Source organism: Mytilus galloprovincialis, chromosome 4 (genome assembly GCF_965363235.1).
Source record: "Mytilus galloprovincialis chromosome 4, xbMytGall1.hap1.1, whole genome shotgun sequence".
Taxonomy (NCBI): Eukaryota; Metazoa; Mollusca; class Bivalvia; order Mytilida; family Mytilidae; genus Mytilus; species Mytilus galloprovincialis.
In genome coordinates, this window is record NC_134841.1 from 93,226,416 (window position 1) to 93,250,294 (window position 23,879).

General features: G+C 31.7%; 1 protein-coding gene across 2 annotated transcripts in view; it reads right to left on the reverse strand.

Annotated features, from left to right (window-relative positions):
• Window positions 1–3,322: 3,322 nt before the first annotated feature.
• The window catches only part of LOC143073411 (matrix metallopeptidase-21-like), a 47,550-nt gene continuing 26,993 nt past the window's right edge, over window positions 3,323–23,879 (reverse strand). For both annotated transcript variants that reach the window (XM_076248938.1, XM_076248939.1), the window contains exons 3-7: window positions 19,129–19,873; window positions 15,117–15,428; window positions 9,089–9,343; window positions 8,412–8,587; window positions 3,323–6,918 (exon numbers count right to left, since the gene is read on the reverse strand). In XM_076248938.1, coding sequence (XP_076105053.1) covers window positions 6,592–6,918; window positions 8,412–8,587; window positions 9,089–9,343; window positions 15,117–15,428; window positions 19,129–19,873 — 1,815 coding nt within the window. In that variant the 3' untranslated portion in view covers window positions 3,323–6,591. The remainder of the gene's footprint in view (window positions 6,919–8,411; window positions 8,588–9,088; window positions 9,344–15,116; window positions 15,429–19,128; window positions 19,874–23,879) is intronic.

The following is a 23,879-nucleotide window of genomic DNA, read 5'->3' on the forward strand; positions in this document are numbered from 1 at the left end:
TTTTGACTTTAATATGCGTTTGAATGTCCGTTTTTTTCACTTTTCTTTGGAAAGTAATGTGTCGTTTTTCCCATCTGTAAGTTTTCTAAATTTGGTTTCTTCCTTAAAAAAAAAATTGTGCATTGTAATCCCGATCTCTAGTTGTATCAATTCTGTGACGTTGCGTCTCGGATGCATTTAACTGCTGTACCTGTTACTTACACTAACAATTTAAACTTAGTATGAAAGAGTGGTTGATTTTCTCATTTATCGTCTAGTGCCATGAAATTAGATCAGGTATGGTCATGACCACATATTGACGCCATTAACATTCTAAATGTCCGATTGAATCTAGTGACATGAAAGTAGATCAGGTATGGTAATGACCACACATTGACGCCATCAACATTCTCAATGTCCGATTGAATCTAGTGGCATGAAAATAGATCAGGTATGGTCATGACCACATATTGACGCCATCAACATTCTAAATGTCCGATTGAATGTAGTAGGAGATGTTTGTTGTCATGGTGTGTATATTTTGGCTAATTTGTTTGTTATATCCACTCATTACTTCTCTTCACATTGTTTGTATAAGCTATAGAAAATATGCAAACATCTATCTTGTGTTAATGTTAAAGTTATACCATGGAATCATATGTATTCTTAACATTTCGGTAAGTTGATGATGATCATTATTAAGCTCTATATTTAGAACAATAAAGTTCACAACTTTACTGAACACTCGCTTAAAATTCATATAATTTATTTTACTGTTAACGTTTGCACTCTCGGTGGTTGTTGTAGATAAAGAGTTGAGGAAATCATATAAACAGATGTTTATCGAAAGAAGAGAAAAAACAAGTGTGGGAGGAAGAATGGCTAAACACCAAAAGTTAAAGAAAAGACAGAAGAAAACCAGAAAGTCTTTAATTCACACGACACCACAGAAAGCAAAAGATTGAGCAACAATACTTAACAAAGGAATCAGGGAAAAACACATGGGCTCCGAAACAATGTGGTATAGCGAAGATAAAATATAGAATTTTTTACCCTGATCCGACCATACTGCTCTCAGTGTTCAAAATATAATATTTTAAGGTATATTGGGAAAATCGTGATTCAAATTTTGTTTTGTCCTCTTCTTGAACATACCCCCTCCCCCCCCTAATCAATAATAAAAACTCACTTTTCAGTTTTTACTAAATTTTATTGTATTAACAAGATAACAAAGCTGCATCTTTAGATACAAGCTCTTCTTTTTAGGCATGCCATTTGATACAATTCTGCCTTAAAAGACTTGATACGTCTAATGGTGTATTGTCTGTACATATCATAAGGTTTGTTTTCCTTGTAAGTGAAATCGTAACTGTTGTAATTCGCCTGTCAGAATCTATTGTATTTCGAGTTTAATTTATCGGAAGCGTACACGCATTGTGATAGACTAATCACGTCATAAACAATGGAAATTCAACCACTGACGTGACTCTATTGTCAGTTTAGGGTACGAACAATGACATTTCCCAAATTGCTTTAGATTCTGACACGGCCAATCAAACAACAGTCTAGTTTCCTTCCAAAATACATTAAATAAGGATGATTTTTTAAACGATCTGAACATTTTCAGAACTAATTTCATTTATGATTAACAATAGATCTCGTACTGACAGAGTATTCTTATACACGAAGCCAGGATACAAGTTAGAGATTACCATAAAATATCATATTCAATGTGACATACCGTTTTCATTTCTTGTTTGTCAAACGTCAAAGTTTAGCTTACATACAGTCATAGATAATGATGTTTTACAAAATTTCCCTAAATATTCACAAACAAAATAAAATCTTGTTGTTGTACCATTAAAATCTTGATTTATCAAGAGAAACACGTAACGTAGAAGATGTAAAATTCAAATAAATTCAACTTTCTAACTTGCAGTATTAAATTATAAGAAAAGTGTACTATCTCTCACTTCAAGTTGGCATCAATTTTACGATTTAATTAGAATCTTAACCCTGCTTGCAGTATCGTCAATAAATATTCAACGTACATAAACTAGAGAGGAATAGGTAAGGAAATAGCAGATCGGAAATTTGAAATTCATAATTTGTTTTGTGCCTCGCAGAAATATCTTATTTATACACAGCTAATTTTGCATATGTACTATATCTGTACTAAAAATATGTAGTACTGGAAATTTATTTTTAATATTTAATACTATTTCTTTACTTTAAAAATACTTGTATTTTACAGTACTTGATTTGTACTAAATATTTTGGTACAGAAATAATACAATATTCCATGTTTGAAAATCATAATTTTAAGAGATTTCAAATAGAAAAACTTTCAAAATGCTGAAAATGTAACGATAGTAACCAAAAATCTGTAGTACCTAAATTTCAAGTACAAATTAAGTACTGTAAAAAAACAGGTACCTAAATATTACAATAATTTTAATGTAACAAAACAGTACTGAATATTAAAAGTAAATATCCAGTACTACAGATTTTTAGTACAGAAATAGTACCTATGCAAAAGTAGTTGTGTAACACCTGATTAAAGCAAACATTTTATCCTAGTCAATAGGGAATAACATTATTTTAGCAGGCAAATATTTATCTAGGAACATTTTTGATGTTCTGAACTTTTACTTTTGTACTTTGAAATGTGAAAAAGTTTAAGTTTTCTACATTCCTAGAACAACATAGACTTTACAGAATCAACAGATGTCGTCTCTTGGACAGTTTTTGTTCATAGTAAAGTTTTAAAGTCTATAGAATAAAGTAATATTGGCGTAAGACCAGCGTGTCTTCTCAAAAGCAATTATTTTAATGCTGTATTAAAACGATTATGTAGAAAACAATTGATGTTTTCAGTGCGATACACTTTAGTGAAACTGGATAGGTTTACTAGGTGAAAACCAAATTTTCTGTATCGTCTACTTCAGAATAAAAAGAGCTATGCAATGGCGGAATTCATAAGTTTTGTAGAAGAGGTTTAAATTTGGCACCAAAGGAAAGCGATAAATTCGTGTGTGCCTATCCAGTATTTTTGGGTCCAAAAATGGATAAAAAGATACCTTTTCAGCATGATTCACCGCCCCATTAAGGCTAAACATAAACCAGACACCCTATAAACTAAAGTGTTTTACATAACTTAAAAAGAAAATTAAAGGACAATCATATTACAAGACGTAATAATTTTAAAGTAAAAGTCTTACAGTCAAAACCAGATAGTGCTTCTTAGTACACATATTCTTTCAATCAATCAGTTTGTCTACACCTCTGGTGTCTTTGATAAATATTTAGTACACATATTCTTTCAATCAATCAGTTTGTCTACACCTCTGGTGTCTTTGATAAATATTTAGTTGACTACTGAAGGAATACATGTCAAATTAACGTCATTAGAAATACAACTGAAACGTCATTAGAAATACAACTGAAAGCCATTTGCATAAATGTGATATTTCAAAATGTTTCTGTTTGCATGTTCGTATTTAATTGTTAGATTTCATAATGAACAAGAGAAACTTATCATTGTAAGAAAAAATAACAAATGAATTTAAATCAGATAACTGGTAATTCAAAACAAAATTTCTTTCTCTTGATCTGCATTAAAAATACCTTAATATAAGAGTTATGTCCCCTTTCTACTGTCTACTGTTCACTTAAATTTGCTAATTAAAAAAAGGATTCTACGAGTCGTTTGTTTATTTATTCTTTTTCAGTGTAGACTATACGATGTCTTATCTTTTTTTTTCTCTTAGCTATAAAGAATTATTGATTATAAAAAATTATGTTTGCAAAAAAAAAACTGTAAGTCGAATCTATGAGATAGTCACCATCTCACAAGTGTTTAACATTGACATGTAAAAAAGTCACAGCGAGACACAACTGACGCATACGACTATCTGTTTAAAATAAATACAAATATTTTGATCTTTACGTAACAAATGATATAAATAAAACACAATTATTATACAAAGTACGAAAAATATAATCTCAAAACATAACGAATGATAACATACCATCAACGTCACAACAGTGTTTAGCTACTATCAATTAGTTTATGGGGAAACTATGATCTAAACTAGAGTTCAGCAAACTATAAAAATGCCTCATATAAAAATGGTTAGAATATAATAATATATTTTCTTTTCAAAATTATGATGCATTGATAGTAATCAAATCACTGTTGTGAAGATGAGAATAATTACAAAAATGGAAGCTGTAACGGCATGAGATATTGCACAGTTTGGTAAATTAGTAAATATTTACAACGGACGGGAACTAAAGTTACTTCTACGTACTACAAATAATCATCCAAAATGTGTACATCATCAAATCAAATATCAACAACCGAATAAACACAATATACTCAAGCTATATTCAGTATAGGGAAATTATTTCTAAATAGTAACCCTTGTTTAACTTTGTAAAGAATGATAATCATATTTAATACGCGCAAACTGGTCAGTAAAACCCAAAGTAGACAAACATTTTATTTTGTTCTTATTGAAATTCGATCATAAGCCTCAGCTAAAGCTGTATTTATATGGAGCTTTACGTTATTCAGTAAATAAGGTAATTGTTTCAGTCTAACACGAGAACCTCAAAACTGCTGGTATTCGTCCCATTGTTTTGTCCATAGACTTGTTTTGTTAGTGCTTTACCCCTAGGTCTTTGATTCACCAACACTTTTGTTTCGATATTTTTTGGTATTTAATTGATGTTGAAGTTGGTAAACAAAATAATGTGTAAATGACCCAGAACATTGCAACCTGATAGAAATAAATCTCACTTTACATATGTTAACATTCAAATATTTTTAAAATTTAACATGTAATTCACAAGGGTAAAAATTGCCTGTTTAGTTTAGCATTTGAACAAAATTTATGTGGACTCAAGAGTTCAATTATCCATTTGGTCGCCATTGTAAAATAAAAGAATGATATAATCTTAGTGGTTTACCTAAAATGACACGAACAAATTATTAACACAGCAGTTTTCACTTGTCAATAAAAAAATAACATACATTTATCTTCACCAGAACAATTGATTAAATCTCATGTGTAATTCTTTGCCAAAATATATCTAGGTACCGGCAGTGGAGTGTTTTCGTCTATCTTCATCCACTACATAGTCTTGTATACTGTCAAATCAATTGATTATAATCATTTAAAACAAAAGCCCATCCAGTATAGAATAATTACAAAGGAAAATACTTTAATTTGTGGTTATTTGTTTTTTTCTTTCTAGATCTGTATATTATTCAAGTCGTAAAGAGTTTGCACATCATCTGAATTTGATAATTTGATTGGAAACAAAAATTCGTAATATTCATTAATTTTTCTTGGTATTAAAAGAATAGAAATTGATCTACAATGTAAGTGATATCGTAAATCTAGCCCAAAACGCAGTCAAAATGTATAAGCTGGTTTCTATTTCATTTCGCATGATATTTTCTTAACTTGCATGTAATTTAACAACATTTCGTTACAAAGGAAACCAATTATCATCCATTGTTATTGCTATTAACGTTTATTATTTTGAATGTGATAATGAATGCACGATACATTTCGAGTTCCAATCTAAACAAAAAGGTTGTACAAGGAAACCAACAGAGGGCTTAAACATATCTAAAATTAATATGTAGTAACATGTGTTCTCTGGTCAAACCAACAGAGGGCTTAAACATATCTAAATTATGTAGTAACATGTGTTCTCTGGTCAAACCAATAGAGGGCTTAAACATATCTAAATTATTGAGTAACATGTGTTCTCTGGTCAAACCAATAGAGGGCTTAAACATATCTAAATTATGTAGTAACATGTGTTCTGTGGCCAAACAACAAGGAAACCAACAGAGGGCTTAAACATATCTAAATAATGTAGTAACATGTGGTCTCTGGTCAAACCAACAGAGGGCTTAAACATATCTAAATAATGTAGTAACATGTGGTCTCTGGTCAAACCAACAGAGGGCTAAAACATATCTAAATAATGTAGTAACATGTGGTCTCTGGTCAAACCAACAGAGGGCTTAAACATATTTAAATTATTGAGTAACATGTGTTCTCTGGTCAAACAATCTGACGTATCATTCCACTGCATGATATGGCAACATTGTACTACACACATATATATTAGAATACAACAATCATAGAATGTTACGAAAATGACAAAAATGCTTATAAATATTTCACATTATATATATATAAAGGTTATCACAGTTTAATCGCATGAAACGTCTTCACAGTAATCACAAAAGCAGTTTGTAATATAGACATATATACGGATAAATCAATGAAGGGAATGTTTCAGTATCTTAAGGACACTATTGACTGTTGGTCCAATATTACTCTTGTGTTATTTGAAATGTTTCTCCTGTAATCGATGGAGCACACACACATACAAACACTCATTAATCAAGTGTTGTCTTTGTATACCTTTACAAACTGTGTTACATGTCACTTCTTATTACATAATCACAGAGAAGCAACTTGTATTACAAGCAAGCTATGTCTTCCCCACTGACAAGTAAAAAGTTGATAGAAATACAACATGTCTTCTTCTGGAATGACCTTGACATTGAAAACAAAAACATAATCACACATGGCTATTTGATGGGATTTCAAAATTACTAAATGTTGGTCGTACGTCACAAATATCGTACCAATGTGCAAACCAGTTTCCCACATATTTCACCCCGTTTTTGATTTGCTTTTGCCTCGGATGAAATAATTCATTTTTCCAAACGTCTTCTCCTTTAAAAAAGTAAACAGTTGTGTCATTGTAAGAGTAATATACTGCGTCTAAATCACCTTCAATTTGACGTTCTCCATCAAGTGGAGGGAATTCTTCCCAAATTTTTCTAATTCGTAAGCAGCAACCTTTTGTTTCATCTTCTTCATCAGTAGGGTCGTAAACATAAACCTACAAAGAAAAAGATATTTCAAATTGAATATACCGACTGAACAGTATTTTGTTTATACGTTTCATAAAAATCATATGTATACGATTCTTACTATGATCCTTGTAAAGCAAACTGAGTTCCCGCATAACGAATTCATGAGAGGAAATCAATTTTGAAGTAAATACGACGATGCTGCATGCGACAGTTTATATCTATAGACGTGTATTTTAAAAGTGTAATTAATACAACGCTCATACAATGAAAACAGTCATACTTCACAGGGAATTCGTATGTTTAAGTTCTTAATTTGTCACACAGTCTTATATGCAATGTAGATCTTCAGTTGCAATCGGTACATGAATCATAAAATCCGAGAGAAAGCCAAAATCAATATGTGATTATTTGATACTCAAGAAAAGTAATTTATATATGTATTGAAATGGCACTATTGACCTGTTAAAGAAATAACTTTTTTAATGTTTCAAAACATTGTGAATGGGAAGGGTCCTCAGCATGGATACTTTTAAGATTAATTGAAAAGTGTCCTCAATGTTATGTCTGGCAACAATAATAACCCATCTTTTTAAACCTGCAAACTTGCACAAATTTGCGACATACATAAATAACAAAAACAAATTTCAAGGGCATCAATCGGATTTTCAAGGACATCAATGGGAAAATTTCAACAAAAAGAATGAGTAATAAAATGAACCTAACAATTCTGCTATGGTAAACTACATTGAAAATTTGCCAGTTTTTAGACAGTTTGAACGTTAAAGTCGTTGATAAGTTATATCTCTACGATTGCATTCTTAAAAGCCTTTTCAAAGAGATTTTTCTACTTCTACAAATAAAAGGATTTACATTTAAATAACTTCAAAAGAAAGGGAAGCTTGAGTGTAAGCAACGGATTGAAGTTTTTGAGCAAATACCCATTGCTGCTTTGAATAATGTCAAAGACTTCAAAACTAATCCTAAAGTCAATGTTTGTGAATTTGAAACAATGACAAGAAAAGATTTCATAAGAATAAATTATCAAAGTTAACCGTCACATTCCTTCCTGTCTGTACTATTGCCATAAACATGTACTATTTTAACGCCTGAATTAATATAATTTATGTCAAAGAGGTTTTAACAAAATATAAAGATGTGACCGGATAATTCGTTCTAATACGAAAAAGGAAAGAAAGAGTAAGATCTGTCATATTGGAAAAGTAATCAAACACAGAAAGGAAAACAAAAACACTCATCCAAACTGGAAACAACTCTGGCGTTCTAAAGTGAGCACTTCCAATTCCATCAATAATACACAGGCCAATTAAAAATCCTGTTATACATAATTATGTGATAATTCATCAACAAGAAAAGTAGAATGTATGCAGGCTGTCATGATGAAGTTCCTTTTTAAGTATCGTTTAAATGAACTTAATGTTTCAATTCTTTTAAAAGTAATTATATTTCAATATTTAGGATAGTGTGGTGTATATATTGTTTTGATATACTTTTGACTTACAGTATCCCCTTTGAAGAAATATATATTTTTATCTCGCTTATCAAAGTAAGCTGTATCTAAATTGTCCGGAACGCCTATATCTTGACCTTTTTTTGGTCCAAATTTTTCACTGATTTTTCCAGTACCACCATCATATACTTTATCTTCTTCACTGTTATAAAGGAAGTAATCTTCACCTTAAACAGAAAGACAATAACAATCAAATAACATAATTCTAACTGTATGAAACGAAAAAGATTGATCATAAGTAATGTTGGTTCATACTAATGATTTGGAAAATTTTCGCTTGTTTCGTGTTTCAGAGATAAATGGATACAATATTCCCTCGCATATATTTGATTTCTAAGCAATATCATAATTAAGGATCAGAAACTAATCTTGCGAACAGTAACTTACTCTTAATAAAACATTGTTAAAGAGCGATATCCAACAGTTAGCTTAAAATAATTGTTATGCATTTAAAATTCCGGGAAATGTACAAGTTCATTTGACTGGGCAATCAGTTCCCGAAAACGCCATTACCAGGGCGATGCTTTTAAACTACAAACACATCTGCATTATATTATATTTGATATCTACAAAATACAACTGGATTCCAATGTTTATTATCATATTTCATTGACCTTAAACGCATAGCCCATATCTCCTTTATATATAGTGCATGCAATATTAAATACCTTTAAGGAAGTATGTATCGTCAATAATTCGAGTTCCAGCAAAGTACCACACATGGAGGTATCCATCGACATTATCTGGCACACCTTTCCACTCCTGGGCAACGTATAATGGATCACCATATCGAGTACGATTAGCGTGATTTTCATACATCCAATATTGATTACTTCTGAAGAAGTAGGTATTGTATATAAGTCCATTACTAGGTGTTTTCCTTACCCAGTCGAATATTGTGTTGAATTTGCCTCTACACACTCCTGTTTAAAGTAAAAGAAATCAGAGATAAAGGGTTGAATGTGCCTAAATACATACTCCTATTTATGGTATTTATTAAATATTAAAGGTTCAATATTCTATTCCGTTTTCCTGTAATTGTTTTTACAAACAATCATCAATTCTGAGCTCTATTCTTGATGACATATATTGTAATATATATATAATGTCAAGGTATATTTCAATGTTAAATGTCTTTTGAAATTTCATTCAACATATAGTTCTACGTCATGTTATAAATGCATTAATATAATGATAGTTTGTTTTTTTCTCTTTTCTTTATACTAGTATGAGACTGTGATATAAGAAATCAACCTGACTTCCTGTTGTTTTTGTTTTGAAAACCATTTTATAATTCAGACACTTTCGTAACCATCCCCATAAAAAAAAATCAAAAATATTTTGCATATCGAAATAAAGGCAACAGTAGTATACCGCTATTCAATATCATTAAATATAAAGGATGGGAAGCAATTGTTCAAATGAAATCCGGCTTTTTTTATTTGAAACGAAGAAACATTGCCATGATGGTGTCATAACGAACCATTCTTTGTGTTTTATTTTTTTTTTACAGGAAAATGGAACCTTTTTATATTTATTCTTTACTATTAATAGGAGTATGTAAATTTGAATATTTGAAAGGACGACGCAAATGATGAGCAGAAACTTATGAAAGTTCATAATCTGTAATATTACAACGCAAAAATTACAAAACAAATATTTTTGATTGTTCAATACGAGAAATTCGGGATTTTCATGTCACTTATATAGATCATTAATTTATCCCGCTCACAAAAGGATGGGAAGCAATTGTTCAACTGATATCCGGCTTTTAATTTATTTGAAACGAAGAAACATTGCCATGATGGTGTCATAACGAACCATTCCTGTTTTCAATTAAATATGGGAAGTGGCTCATTAACAGTTCATTTTTAACAACTGAACGATTTCCTCAGCTCTTATGTATTATTGCCATTTAAATGATATGAAATTGTCTGTACGTTTCAAAGTTATTTTCCGACCTGCCATTTAAAATAACATCCATTTACTTATACTATCTTCTCGATTAATATCATATTCATTCAATGAAAAAGATGAATGGATTTCATTATTCGTAAGTTCGAATGATCTTAAATGAACACCCACAAGTATTAGTGTTTGACTTCATCAATAACGTAGCAGGCGACAAATGTTTTAAAATGTCCACATATGAAACGTTAAAGATTGAAATCTTGGGATGATTTATGATTTTGTATGTTTTCACTTTCTGAATGGTATCAGATTCGCCTTTAGTTTCCGTAAATCGATTAATGGATGAACTTTTTCAATTAACATTTTATTAGTGGGATACCAATTCATTTTAAGTTGTCGTACTTGTCAACACATAACTAACCTAATGTTGTGAAGAACATAATATTGTTTAAATGTATGAAATCAAGTTACTTCCCAGACAGCTTGTTAAATGGAGTAAGAATATGAATTGGCCCCTTGTGCTTTTGGATATGAAAATATTTGTTCTCTATTTTTCCTTTTCAATAATTAAAATCGTTGTACTTCTTACTGCCTCACGTTATCTACATTGAAATACAAAAGTCGATATAAATATGTAAGAAATGTAAATGAGAAGATGTGGTATGTGCGCCAATGAGACAACTCTCCAAGAAAGCATGCTATACCGATGGAAGTCCACACAAAAGCACATAAGAACCTTTGTCCAGTGTCAGAAACATTCCACATATATTATCTTTTCCTATTAATTTTAAAACTGATGTGTTTCTGTATTTTCAGGAAATGAAGATGCCAGACCTTTAGTAGCTACATAAAGGTTGGTATATTATATGGACAATTTTTTTCCCTTCAAAGTCGCAATTTGTTTCCAGACGTAATTTTTAGGATAATAATCTATTCGATTGGTGTCATTTTATCGTTAATTCTTTAACACTTAACATAAAAAAGTTTTCCTCTTATAGTTGATGTGTGTCCCTCAGCCTCACATGTAATAGCATAATGGACGTTTCATTGTCACTGACAGTAGCTGTTTACTACATAATAATTGAGGATTAAAAAAAAGAACGTGTGTTCCAAGAAAAAACATTTAAAACTATACAATTAAATGATTTTATTTTTACATTTCTTTTATGAGAAAGGGTACATGTGGTGATGCTTCAAATCAACATATCTCCCTTTTGTGTGTTGTGTATCTAGCATCATTATGTGTTCCAAGTAGATTTCATAACGAAAGCCTTTATGAACATATAATTGTTAGAAATTTAGGGTTGACGCTTTTGTGTCGATTTTCGGACATTTAACAGGATCTGCTGATGAGGTGCTTCCACTTCCCTGGTGGAAATTCTACTCAGATTTGGAATGCAACAATTTGTGCAATACAAAATGATTTGAAATTGTGGGATATATTTGTTAACTTAAGTCGAAAGTTTTGTTTAGGATAATCATATCTATAATACTAAAATTACGAGGTCCAATTTGTCAGCCGTCATCACGTAATAACGACGAATCAAAGAATTCAACTTTATATATAACTAATATAGTACAAAGGTGTAGATTAAAAATTACACCACTCAAGGCCCTTTTGTTTTCCACGTAATTAATATTGCCAATAATTAAGAAGTTCCGAGTCGAGTTCGATACCGATACCAATAGTATATTCACCTGTTACATATTACCTTATCTGTACGTTCCGCATCTGACAGGCACACCACCAAACGATGTATTCAGGATTAATATGCTATATACACGGGTCATAATCACAGGATTGACACTACCAGTGGCGGATCCAGAAATTTTCATAAGTGGGGGCCCACTGACTGACCTAAGAGGGGGCCCGCTCCAGTCACGCTTCAGTGATTCCCTATATAAGCAACCAATTTTTTTCCAAAAAGGGGGGGCCCGGGCCCCCTGCCCCCCCCCCCTAAATCCGCCTCTGACTACTAAATTGTCAAATTGTTACCTTAATACTGTAGTTTTTTAATCAGTAAGACTTTCTAAGATAACAATACGAATACTAAAAATCTGGACTAAAAATAAGGCGTAGAGGTACAGTTTTCAATTTGTTAGCGGGCATGACGTAAAATAGCGAATCAAAGAATTCAACTTCATTTATAACTAATATAGGACAATGCTGCTGATTAAAAAATACTCCATTCCTGGACCTTTTGTTTTCCAAATAATTAATATTACCAATAATTGATAAGTTCCAGTTCGACGGGTTCAAACAGAAAGATTTGAAAGCAGAGAAAACTGTGTATCTTATAATCGGCATGACTTTATCAGATAACAATACTAATACTAAAATAAGGCTTGCGCATAGTTATATACTTTAATTCAGTCACGGACCCGCGATATCACGGGTGTGTTCTAGTCAGTTATAAGAAAACACTGTGAAACAAATTTATGAAAACGGCGTAGTTAAGTAATCGCCAGCATGTTTTTGTTTGTTTGTTTGTCTATCAGAAAGTAAACACCCATACGGGAACCAAATGTGCCCCTTTTCTTACTGGCAGTTTCCTGTATATATATAAGGAAGAGTTTGCATATAGAAGAAGAAGAAACACTAGCGTATTCCTTTTTTTTTAACTTTGCCTTCCACTTTGTGAATGATAATAAATGGTCTGTTCCATGTCTTTACTTACATATATATGTAACTATAACTATTAATACCGAGGGTTGGTTGAGAAGCATACTTTTACCATTGTGAACTGCCATGCATTCATCTTTTAGAAGCAAAGCTACATTGGGAATATATCTCATAGTGGCGTTTCATATCACAATTTCACTGACAGGGGTTTTCTGATCACGAACAAAAACCGATGACCAAGGGTTCTTAATTATAACGCTTGTCATCTCTTCGAAAGAGATATTGTATGGACTATTATAGAATGTATTGATTAGTTTAATATGTCATTCTTTTTTCTGTTTTTTAACAAACAGATTTAGTATGCCATGTGCAACAGAAGTGGTGCTTCTAGTTGAAGGAACGTCTTATCCTTCAGCGGAAGATGATTTCAGGAGATATGGTAATTTTTGTATATGAACTGTTTATAAAAGAGAGGTTTTCAAATTAACCTCGTATACATATGTGTATTTGACGTTCTTACTGTTTTATTTTAAGTGCGACTGATGGATTCTATGGAGACTAAACTTGCTTATATAGTCACAAAGTATTACCTTATATCTTTAACGAGCTTGTTCAGTCTCGTTGATTTATTCTCAATCTTAATTTGGTATGTAGTTTTATTCTATTGTCTTCTAGGTATCTTATTGTTTATATTTATTTAAAATTTGTGTTTTAAAAATTTCATTATTTATAATAAGAACAATCAGTATAATCTATTAGCTTTCATATTGTGGTAAGTTGCATGCAGTGAATGTTTTAGCAGGGTTTGAACATTAAACAATTTTATCACATTTTATTCACATGTTCGTATTTTTATAACAGATCAATCAAGATACGATAATAAATTAATATGAGTACATTTCAATCTTTAAAAGATTAAAGCTTCAGGTTTTAAATTGATAAATAATTCAAATAAATGAGTAACCTATTTTTTGTAAATTAATCATAAAGTCCCCCCGTTGCAGACACGTACTAATCAGCATTTTTACTGGCTATGACGTCACAAAGTGATAAAAATTCACATGAAACCACTCAATTATGACCACAATATGAAGTACGACAGTGCACCTATTTCATTAGTTTGATATTAAGAACATGTTATTATATGAATTGACGGGGTCCTACGGAAAAGAGCAGAATAGGACAGTATTAGACAACCCTGAGAGAGATCACCAGCATCAATGTAACATCCAAACTCCATAAGTGTTCATCCAGTGCTCCAGAGGGGTGAACATTGTCTGATGCGCATGCTGCATGTATTACCTGCAGACATTTCTGATAATTTGTGATATCCGATAAATTGTCATAATTCGAATGTTGGAAATGGTATCATTGGTTAATAATCAACATGATGTGTGTCGGTAATGGAACGGGAACTGCCTATCATGCTTGATTAGAAGTGCATATGTTAAAAGGGAGGCTATAAACATCAGCCATTAATACATAATTACAATATATTTTTACATCAATCTCTGACAATGTAAAATATGTCAAATTCCTTAAACTGTGTAAAGGAAAAGAAACAAACACACACAAAACACAAATCAGAACAAAGCAAAATAAAAAAAAATTACGGTAGAAATTTTATCAAAGATACCACTTATTTGATGCATAACCCCCGATGAGTGATGTGTCTGTACAAGATTCACCAATGACGCTCAAAGATAAACAGTATGATGAAGAACATTGGTAACCAAACATACAAAAAACTGTGTGCTAAATCAAACAAAGCAAAAGTATGCCCAGTTGAAAATAACCCGTAATATTTCAATGTTTTCGATCAGCATACATGGTATACAAGTGTAAAATGTCAAAAAGGAAAATCAACTTGAAATTGAAAATCTTCAATATTGCTAGAATCACTGAACAATGCTCAGTACACACTTAAATATTTGCTAGAAGCAAGCAATTGGATTGAAGAAAAATTTAAAGCAGGATTAATAAAGGCAACAGTAATATACCGCTGTTCGGAAGTCATAAATCCTGAACATAAATCGGTTTAGCGAAAGCAAATCCAGGTCACAAACCAAAACCAATTGAACTACATCAGCCATAAGAGGAATAAACGATATGTAATATATAACTTGACGATAATTTAAAAAAAAAAATCAAAAATTCGTTACCATAAGCTTTTTGTACTGCTTTCCTATCATCCCAGGTTAGCTCAAATTCTTTATCTGGATTAACATGACTCTGATGATAAATAGCGTACATGATAGATGTGATCTGGCTAGAATGAGATAGTCCCAACACATGTCCTATTTCATGAACAGCTACACGTAATAGATAAATCCCATCTTTTTCTTTTGTAATTGATTCTATAGATTTATAATCCTCTTCATCGTCGAAATGTACAACGTCTCTACCGTTTTCTCTAGAATGGGCAATCTCACCGCCATTACCATCAAATTTTCTCTCACAATTTTGATGTGATCCTGTAAAATATTAGAATGGTTAACTAAATTTTATTTAACAATCAATTACGAACAAACGAGAGCAAGTGGTTTACGAAGACAAATAAAAGAGTGAAACCAGTTGGATCCGAATAAACCCCAAAAACAGATGATTATGGATGGATCGTTCAGACAAATATAAAAGTAAAACCAGTAGCATCCAAAATAAACCAACAACAGAAAAATGACAACTTGTCCATCTCTTTATTGTGTGTGCATATCTGTAAAGGCAAAATTTAGACAGAAGGACGGGAAGCTGTACATAGGTAATACTATAACCCTTGCCACAAAGTGTCAAAGTCGAAGAAATAAGTCTAGTGATCTACACCCTTCTCTATGTTGTAAAACTAAATCGAATCTTAATTTTTATAGATAAATAAAATGATGACATAGTAACCTTTGTTTAAAAAGACAGAACTTGTGCAACAGCATCAACATCAGACACCTGATGTATATATCCGTATTCTTTATCGAAGAAAAATATCCGAATGCAAAATACATATGTATGTAGCCAAAAATAATCAAAGGCAACAGCAGTATAACGCTGTTCAAACGTCAAACAAGACAATTTAAGAATGTAAAACAGTGCAACTAGTTTACTTTCGAAATTAAGAAAATGCATTTCACAACCGACATTATTGAAATGTTTCTATGCATAAATAAATCCGATTACATGTTTTCGTATCAACAAAAAGTCAGGAGATTGATGTTCACTTCATCAATCAATACAAGTTGATATATCTAAGAAAGGTTTGAGTCATAGACAAAAAAAGATCAAGGTTTCGAATATATCCATTATAGAGAGACTATCTTAGAAGGCTTTTCAAATTGGTAAAATGAAAATGTTTCAAATGGCATTGGCTAGAACCGTGGCGTCAGAAGAACACAGAAGTATTTAAAACAATATAAACTATTGGCATGATAATAGAAAACAATGCTAGTTTAATATTTGGAAACTATCGATAAACGTTTTCACATTCTGGTGCGTCTTCAGATAAAGTAAAGAAATGTCTGTAGTTCTCGCTTTATTACCTCTTTGACAAGAGTTTGATGATATAATTTGAAAATGTAATATAACAATTTATAACAGAAAATGAATCATAAAAGTTGACTGAAAATTCCTTCAAATCTTAATATCAATTTGCAGAAAAGACGCGACCTCTGTGTTTTCATACAAAATGCAATCTAAAAACTCATAAATCAGCTGATTTTAAGATGAAATATTTGTCAAAATGGATTCTAATTAAACTGCAGAGCTAAATGACGTAATTTTCCGGACAGCAACCGAGTGATAATTGCCGACCATCTCCATACTCAATCATATAACTACAAACCATTTTTCGTAATCAAATTTGATTGATACGGAACTATCTACAAACAAGCTTTCATGTAAACAGCAAAATATCCAATATTAATGCAATATTTCACATTTAATTACATTATATGTATAGTGTACTACGAGTCTAGTAGACTGGCATAGTAACCGAATTAAACAACAGTCTGAAAACCTTGAAAAACCGTTATTATTTGTTTCATTATATAATTATATTTTATCAGCTTAATGATAATTGTATTAAAATTCCAGACCTCCTGGATAAACGTTATGATTAAACGTAGCAGGCACGAGAGATAGATAGAAGATTGACCAGAAGTATTAACGTTATGATTATACGTAGCAGGCACGAGGAGATAGAAAATTGACCAAGATCGATCTGTTTTTGTCTGAGATTAAGATATTTCGTCTGACATTTAACAAGAACTGGACAAACATGTCAAATGAAGCTAAATTAAAACCTTGAAATTATTGATTGATTGTTGATTGTTTAACATGAAGCAACAGAGAAGACAGTTAACAATATAAACACTAACAAACGATACAAGCAACAGAGAAGACGGTTAACAATATAAACACTTACAAACGATACAAGCAACAGAGAAGACGGTTAACACTATAAACACTTACAAACGATACAAGCAACAGAGAAGACAGTTAACAATATAAACACTAACAATCGATACAAGCAACAGAGAAGACAGTTAACAATATAAACACTAACAAACGATACAAGCAACAGAGAAGACAGTTAACAATATAAACACTAGCAAACGATGAAAGCAACAGAGAAGACAGTTAACAATATAAACACTAACAAACGATGCAAGCAACAAAGAAGACAGTTAACAATATAAACACTAACAAACGATGAAAGCAACAGAGAAGACAATTAACAATATAAACACTAACAAACGATGCAAGCAACAGAAAAGACAGTTAACAATATAAACACTTTCAAAGGATACAAGCAACAGAGAAGACAGTAACTGTTAACAATATAAACACTAACAAACGATACAAGCAACAGAGAAGACAGTTAAGAATATAAATACTAACAAACGATACAAGCAACAGAGAAGACAGTTAACAATACAAACAATAACAAACGATACAAGCAACAGAGAAGACAGTTAACAATATAAACACTAACAAACGATACAAGCAACAGAGAAGACAGTTAACAATATAAACACTAACAAACGATACAAGTAACAGAGAAGACAGTTAACAATATAAACACTAACAAACGATACAAGCAACAGAGAAGACAGTTAACAATATAAACACTAACAAACGATACAAGCAACAGAGAAGACAGTTAACAATATAAACACTAACAAACGATACAAGCAACAGAGAAGACAGTTAACAATATAAACTCTAAAAAACGATACAAGCAACAGAGAAGACAGTTAACAATATACACACTAACAAACGATACAAGAAACAGAGAAGACAGTAAACAATATAAACACTAATAAACGATACAAGCAACAGAGAAGACAGTTAACAATATAACACTAACAAACGATACAAGCAACAGAGAAGACAGTTAACAATATAAACACTAACAAACGATACAAGCAACAGAGAAGACAGTTAACAATATAAACACTAACAAACGATAAAAAAGTGTTTTTTACGAGGAATATTTATGTACTCTCCTATTTTGTAAAACGGAAAAATATAATATACCATTATAACCAACAACTAATTGCCTAGACTGTTGACTGGTTTTAGTAATCAATTCCTCTAACTACCGGAAAAATAGAGGTGTACTGTTTCGGACAATTGCAAAAAGGAACAGAAGATACAAAGTTGGCAATCGAACATCCTTGGTCCAATAAAAGCATACAATATGGACAAAATAAAAGACAAACCATGTGTGTTTAGCTGCAGGAAACATCCCTAGAATACTCGTAAAAAGATGGGAAATATAAGAAAAGGGATATACAAACCTTTAAGTACAAAAACAACAATTTTCAATTCAAAAAACAAAAGTAAAACGATCAAAGGACAAACAACAGTCTACAAAATAGAACATAGGCAACATACGACTGAGCAACACGAATCCCTACAGAACCCGGTAGACATTAAATGTAAATTCGATAAGGACATCCTCTCTACTTTCGTGCGATATGTTTATCGGTTCCCTTGATGTACCATGTTGTCAGAGACATAATGCCACGTGGATACATTTATGCTCATCAGTAAATTAACCAACAACAAAAAAAACAGAATTTCAGATTTGATTCTGATTTATAAATCAAATAGTGGTAGAGGGCAGTTAATCATAAAGGTAGTCGAATAATTTCAAACCACCTATGAATACAAAACAATTCTCACCTCGTCCAAATGCTATTTCTATATCTACGACTTTTATATCACCAGATACATCCTCTTCGAAGTTGAGAGGAATGACCTCACTCCACATACGGAATGCCATATTAAGACTTGCTCTTTGATCTTCCAAAGGTATTCTTGTGCTGAAACCAGTCTCTAATAATCGCCATCGAATATCCGTTTTTGTGAATTTTTGACCATCTCTTATTTTTTCACCATTCAGTCCCGTTTCATTGATATGAATGTTAACAAATCTTTTGTGTCTCTTTGGTCGCAGCCATATTGGATCTTCATTTTTTATTTTTTGAATATGATTTAAAAGGAATTTAGTTCTTCTTTTACCAGATATCTTCACACTACTTTCAGTTAATTGAGGAAACAATAAGTTATATAATACTGTATTTTTGGCTGTTCTTTTCCACCGTTTTTTACTCGGAGGAGGATTAACAACTTCAATAGGAACCAGATCAGTAACGTCGACTGGTTCAATGTCAGGGTTGTCGGCACTATCCGAGTTCCCGCACCTTGAAGTGCTCATGAACTTTCTTGTTTCTTCATCTACTACACCTGTTTCAGGTAATTTATATTTCTTTTGATATTCTTTGATTGCAGTTTTAATTTCGTCCTCACTACAACTTCTCCCATTTCCCTCAAAAACATTAAAACTATTGTGTGTCGGTGTATCCACCGACCGCCGTCTGCGTCGACCTACTTTGCACCGCAGGTATCCATATTTTTCAAGTTGCATCTGTAATATAGATATAGAAAATTCTTATACTGCATAAGAAGCAATCATAAACAAAACAAAGAACACATGTTATATATGTTTTTGTCTGTGGTATGCACTCTGGTAAAGCTAGCGATGAATTTTAGATTTGTTTAGCAGACGTACTACCATTTAACAGGTTGCGTAATACGTACTTATTCAATTGTAAACAGTTTGATAAAATGAACACCGTACTGTAGATATTCTACGTATAAAATGAACACTATCAAATGAAGGGAGGTAGATAAATATATCTTGATTTGTTTATGATTTTAGAGGGGAACAAGTATGAAGAGATCAACCAAGAATAAGATTTACTGCTTGATTGATAGATGGTTAAAATCCAACGGCAAATATTACATGCACATTTCAGACCAGGCATAGTCTATAACATAATAATGAAAATCAAAGCAGTAAACGTTAGAAGATTTTGGTATGTGGTTTTCTAATCTTTTAAAAGTAAAACCTGACGCAGGTATACTGGACATGTTTATTTTGCTTAAAAAAAAAAAGAGTACGAATCCGATTTTAAAATGTCTGGGGTATATCTATTGGTCACTGGAAATGTATGAAATGAGAGAGATGCTGCTGACTATGCGGTATGGGCTTTGCTCATTGTTGAAGGCCGTACGGGGACCTATAGTTGTTAATTAATGTCTGTGTCATTTTAGTCTCTTGTGGAGAGTTGTCTCATTGGCAATCATACCACATCTTCTTTTTTATATGCATACATTTTGAACTACCGGTAAACATGTTTTCACTTTTTAGTTGTCAAACTGCTGATTCCCCAAATAAGAAATGAATGTAAAGGGAATTAACGTACTATTGTTTGTCAGTTTGTATTTTTTATCTATGAAGTTGTCATTTTATTTTCGACTAGTGAGTTTGAATGCCCCTCAGGTATCTTCTTCCTTACTTTTAGCTTCGAATGATTTCTTTTTAATATAAATGAGAGAGATTGTATGTATAAAGGAGCATAACATTTTTTTTTTAAATAAGAAACACTTTCTATAAATCCCAAACAACCGGTGTCTGTGCATTACAATTTACCATATTTCCTCCGCCTAATAAATGTAGCTTTACCATCAAGGTTACTGTATATTTAACACAGAGTTTAGTGAAGTAGAGAAGGCATCTTTTGTGTACAGTTTCTCAACAAAGGAATGATAAGAATTACATTAGTACTAAATTGTTTAATGGTAAACCACATGTGCAGTGGTCAAATATATAGGTAAAATCAACAAAACTAACAGTACTGTTGCACATGAAAACATGTTGAATATCAGAAATACGTGATGAAAAACAAATGCCTCAGACAACATCTATCAAACTATAGATATAGGTGTTAGATTGATGACTAGGAAATGCATAGATTGTAATGAAGCGATAAGAAAACGTCGAAAAATATAATTAAAACAATGGGCGGGTCAAGCTTAAAGTCTGCATCCATTGATGTATACGGGGTCATCTGCTTAAGATCTAGCAAGAAAAGTATTAATCAAACATGACTTCGATCATCATCAAATATAATTACTATTTATTCCCCAGTACGTGACCTTTGGAATGCATGTTCCTTCTCGGTTTAAGTTTCTGTCTAGTTTATACGACTTTTTGACTGGTATTTTTTTCTACATAGAGTTGATGATGCCAAAGAATAACTATCACATCGAAGCTTCTGGCATCTTATCATTTTTACCACTATATCATAGAATGGTGAGATGTTGTCAGACTTCAGGTGGGTATACAGTTTTATAGATAGTTATATATGTGATTTCGTAAGCTTTGCTAATTTATATCTACATTTAAGTTAGGTTGCAAAATATGGTTGAGAATGAATACATCATAGATACCAGGATTGAAATTTTATACTTGTGCCATGGAGATTGTTTTCAAGATAAATGTTTCCAAAGAATGCAATTGTTGTTCGTCTCAGAAACAAACATTTTCTTAGACATTTAATTAACGACGCGTGTTGTAACTAACGGGTGTCATTAGTGGAGCTAGAGCTACCGACTCTCGTTTAGCATTGACCAGAGTTCACCTCCGACTATTGGTGAAGTATGTGTTCTCTTCGATTTTCTGAGTAGCGTTTTGTGGACTATTTGTCATCGCTCCATAATCTTCTCTGGCCTTCACCGGAATATTTGATGCAGTATTTTCGTGTGTAATCGGTACATGTATAGCATATAATATGTAATGATATACTTATAGTAACAATGTTCTTGGCCTACTTACGTGTTCTATATTATCATATTTTTTTTTCTTACCGAATAAACAAATTAATGCGTCCGTTATAAGACCTACATTAACACACAACAGTAAGTCTACTATTTCCGTAAGACATTGAGACTAAATCATGTGAAATATACGAAATACTTGTATTTTGTTTGTTCACATAATTATTTCTTATATATGAACGTGGAGAAATCCTGAACTAAGTGTCAATAAACGGAAACGTTCTTTATCTTATTTTTTTATAATGAGGGAGTATTTACCTTTCAAGTTTGTCGCCTTTTATCTGTTAGTATTTATTCTGAGCAAAATTCTATAATATGTTGTTTTTTTTAGAAATGTTAGTATTTTACCATCTTTTTATAAAAGAATCATAATTCTTATGACACAGTCTGAGATCTTATCTGCTATTTTTTTTCTTTTCAATATTGCTATATTTTGTTTTCTCATATCCTATAATAACAATTCATATCGTATGTATATATGTATACACGAAATTGAAAGTCACATCTTTGCAATAAGTAATATAAACGAAATCTTTGGTGGTCTAGAGAGAAAATTAAGGTGTACTTATTAAGACCAGCTATCGCAGTGGTTCACTTATGTAATGTATTAAAATGTGTAACACTACACTCAATGTACAGTAATGAAAGATATTAAACTTTATAATTATTTCAAGAATACAAGCAGATCATTTAAATGTTCACTTGAATGAGGGATATTAAGGAGTTTATGGGATACGATTTAGTAAAACGGATTAAATGTTTCCTTCTGCTGTGTTTTTGATTACATGCTGTGCTTTCATTTAAAGGTGTACTCGCCTCGCTTGCTATCGAAGGGAACGTCTGTATATGCAATGCTTTGATACCCTTCATTCACTCTGCCCCAACTGATTTAAACTGTCGTTCATAACAAATATAATATGAAAATCACCATAAAAATATTAAATTGTCTCTTTAGGTAGATGAACATTTTCTATTAATTTTTGCACGTGTTCTTTCAATAATATTCCATAACTTTACATCTAAGAATACACCCCGTCAATCATGTATTATTATAAGGAAAAAGATCAAAGATAAAGATTTAAAAATTAATCCAAAACTGAATCTTAAAGTTTCATTATGTGCAGGGGTCTACCTGGTTTAAAGAAACATGGGATTTTAAATGAAAATAAAAAATAGAAAATGAAAAAAAGTGCACTATGATGAATTGAATGAAGATTAACAATAAAAAGAGCTTACAAATGTGATCAAGATTAATTTTGAACAGATTAGTATTAAATAAAAGTTCTAAACTATACAAGGAGGCTTACAAGAGTCTATGTCAAATAAAAGATTTGAAAATAAAGAGATGACTCAAAGTAATGAATATTCAACAATACGACAATACACAATAATTTAGCTTATTTATTATGTGCAGATGTACTTATATTATTGAATGTATGTTGAACGTCCAGTTGCCACTATTACAAGCTTACGAGGTGAACATATAATTGATGTCAATGGACGAAGTACAGCAGCGTTATTTGACAACTGTATAGGTCTAGGGCGGTTCCTTCAAAATCAGTTTTTATTGTCTGCTAAGATAACTACACATAAATTATAGTGTGAAGAGTAGCCATAAAAGCCTATATCTTTCCCACGCCTTTAATATCTACTGCCTAAAACTACCTTACTATGAATCATTTATTTATATACAATGCAAATGTATATTTATATACATGCTTTATTTGGGTTTCTAATGTACATATTTTTTA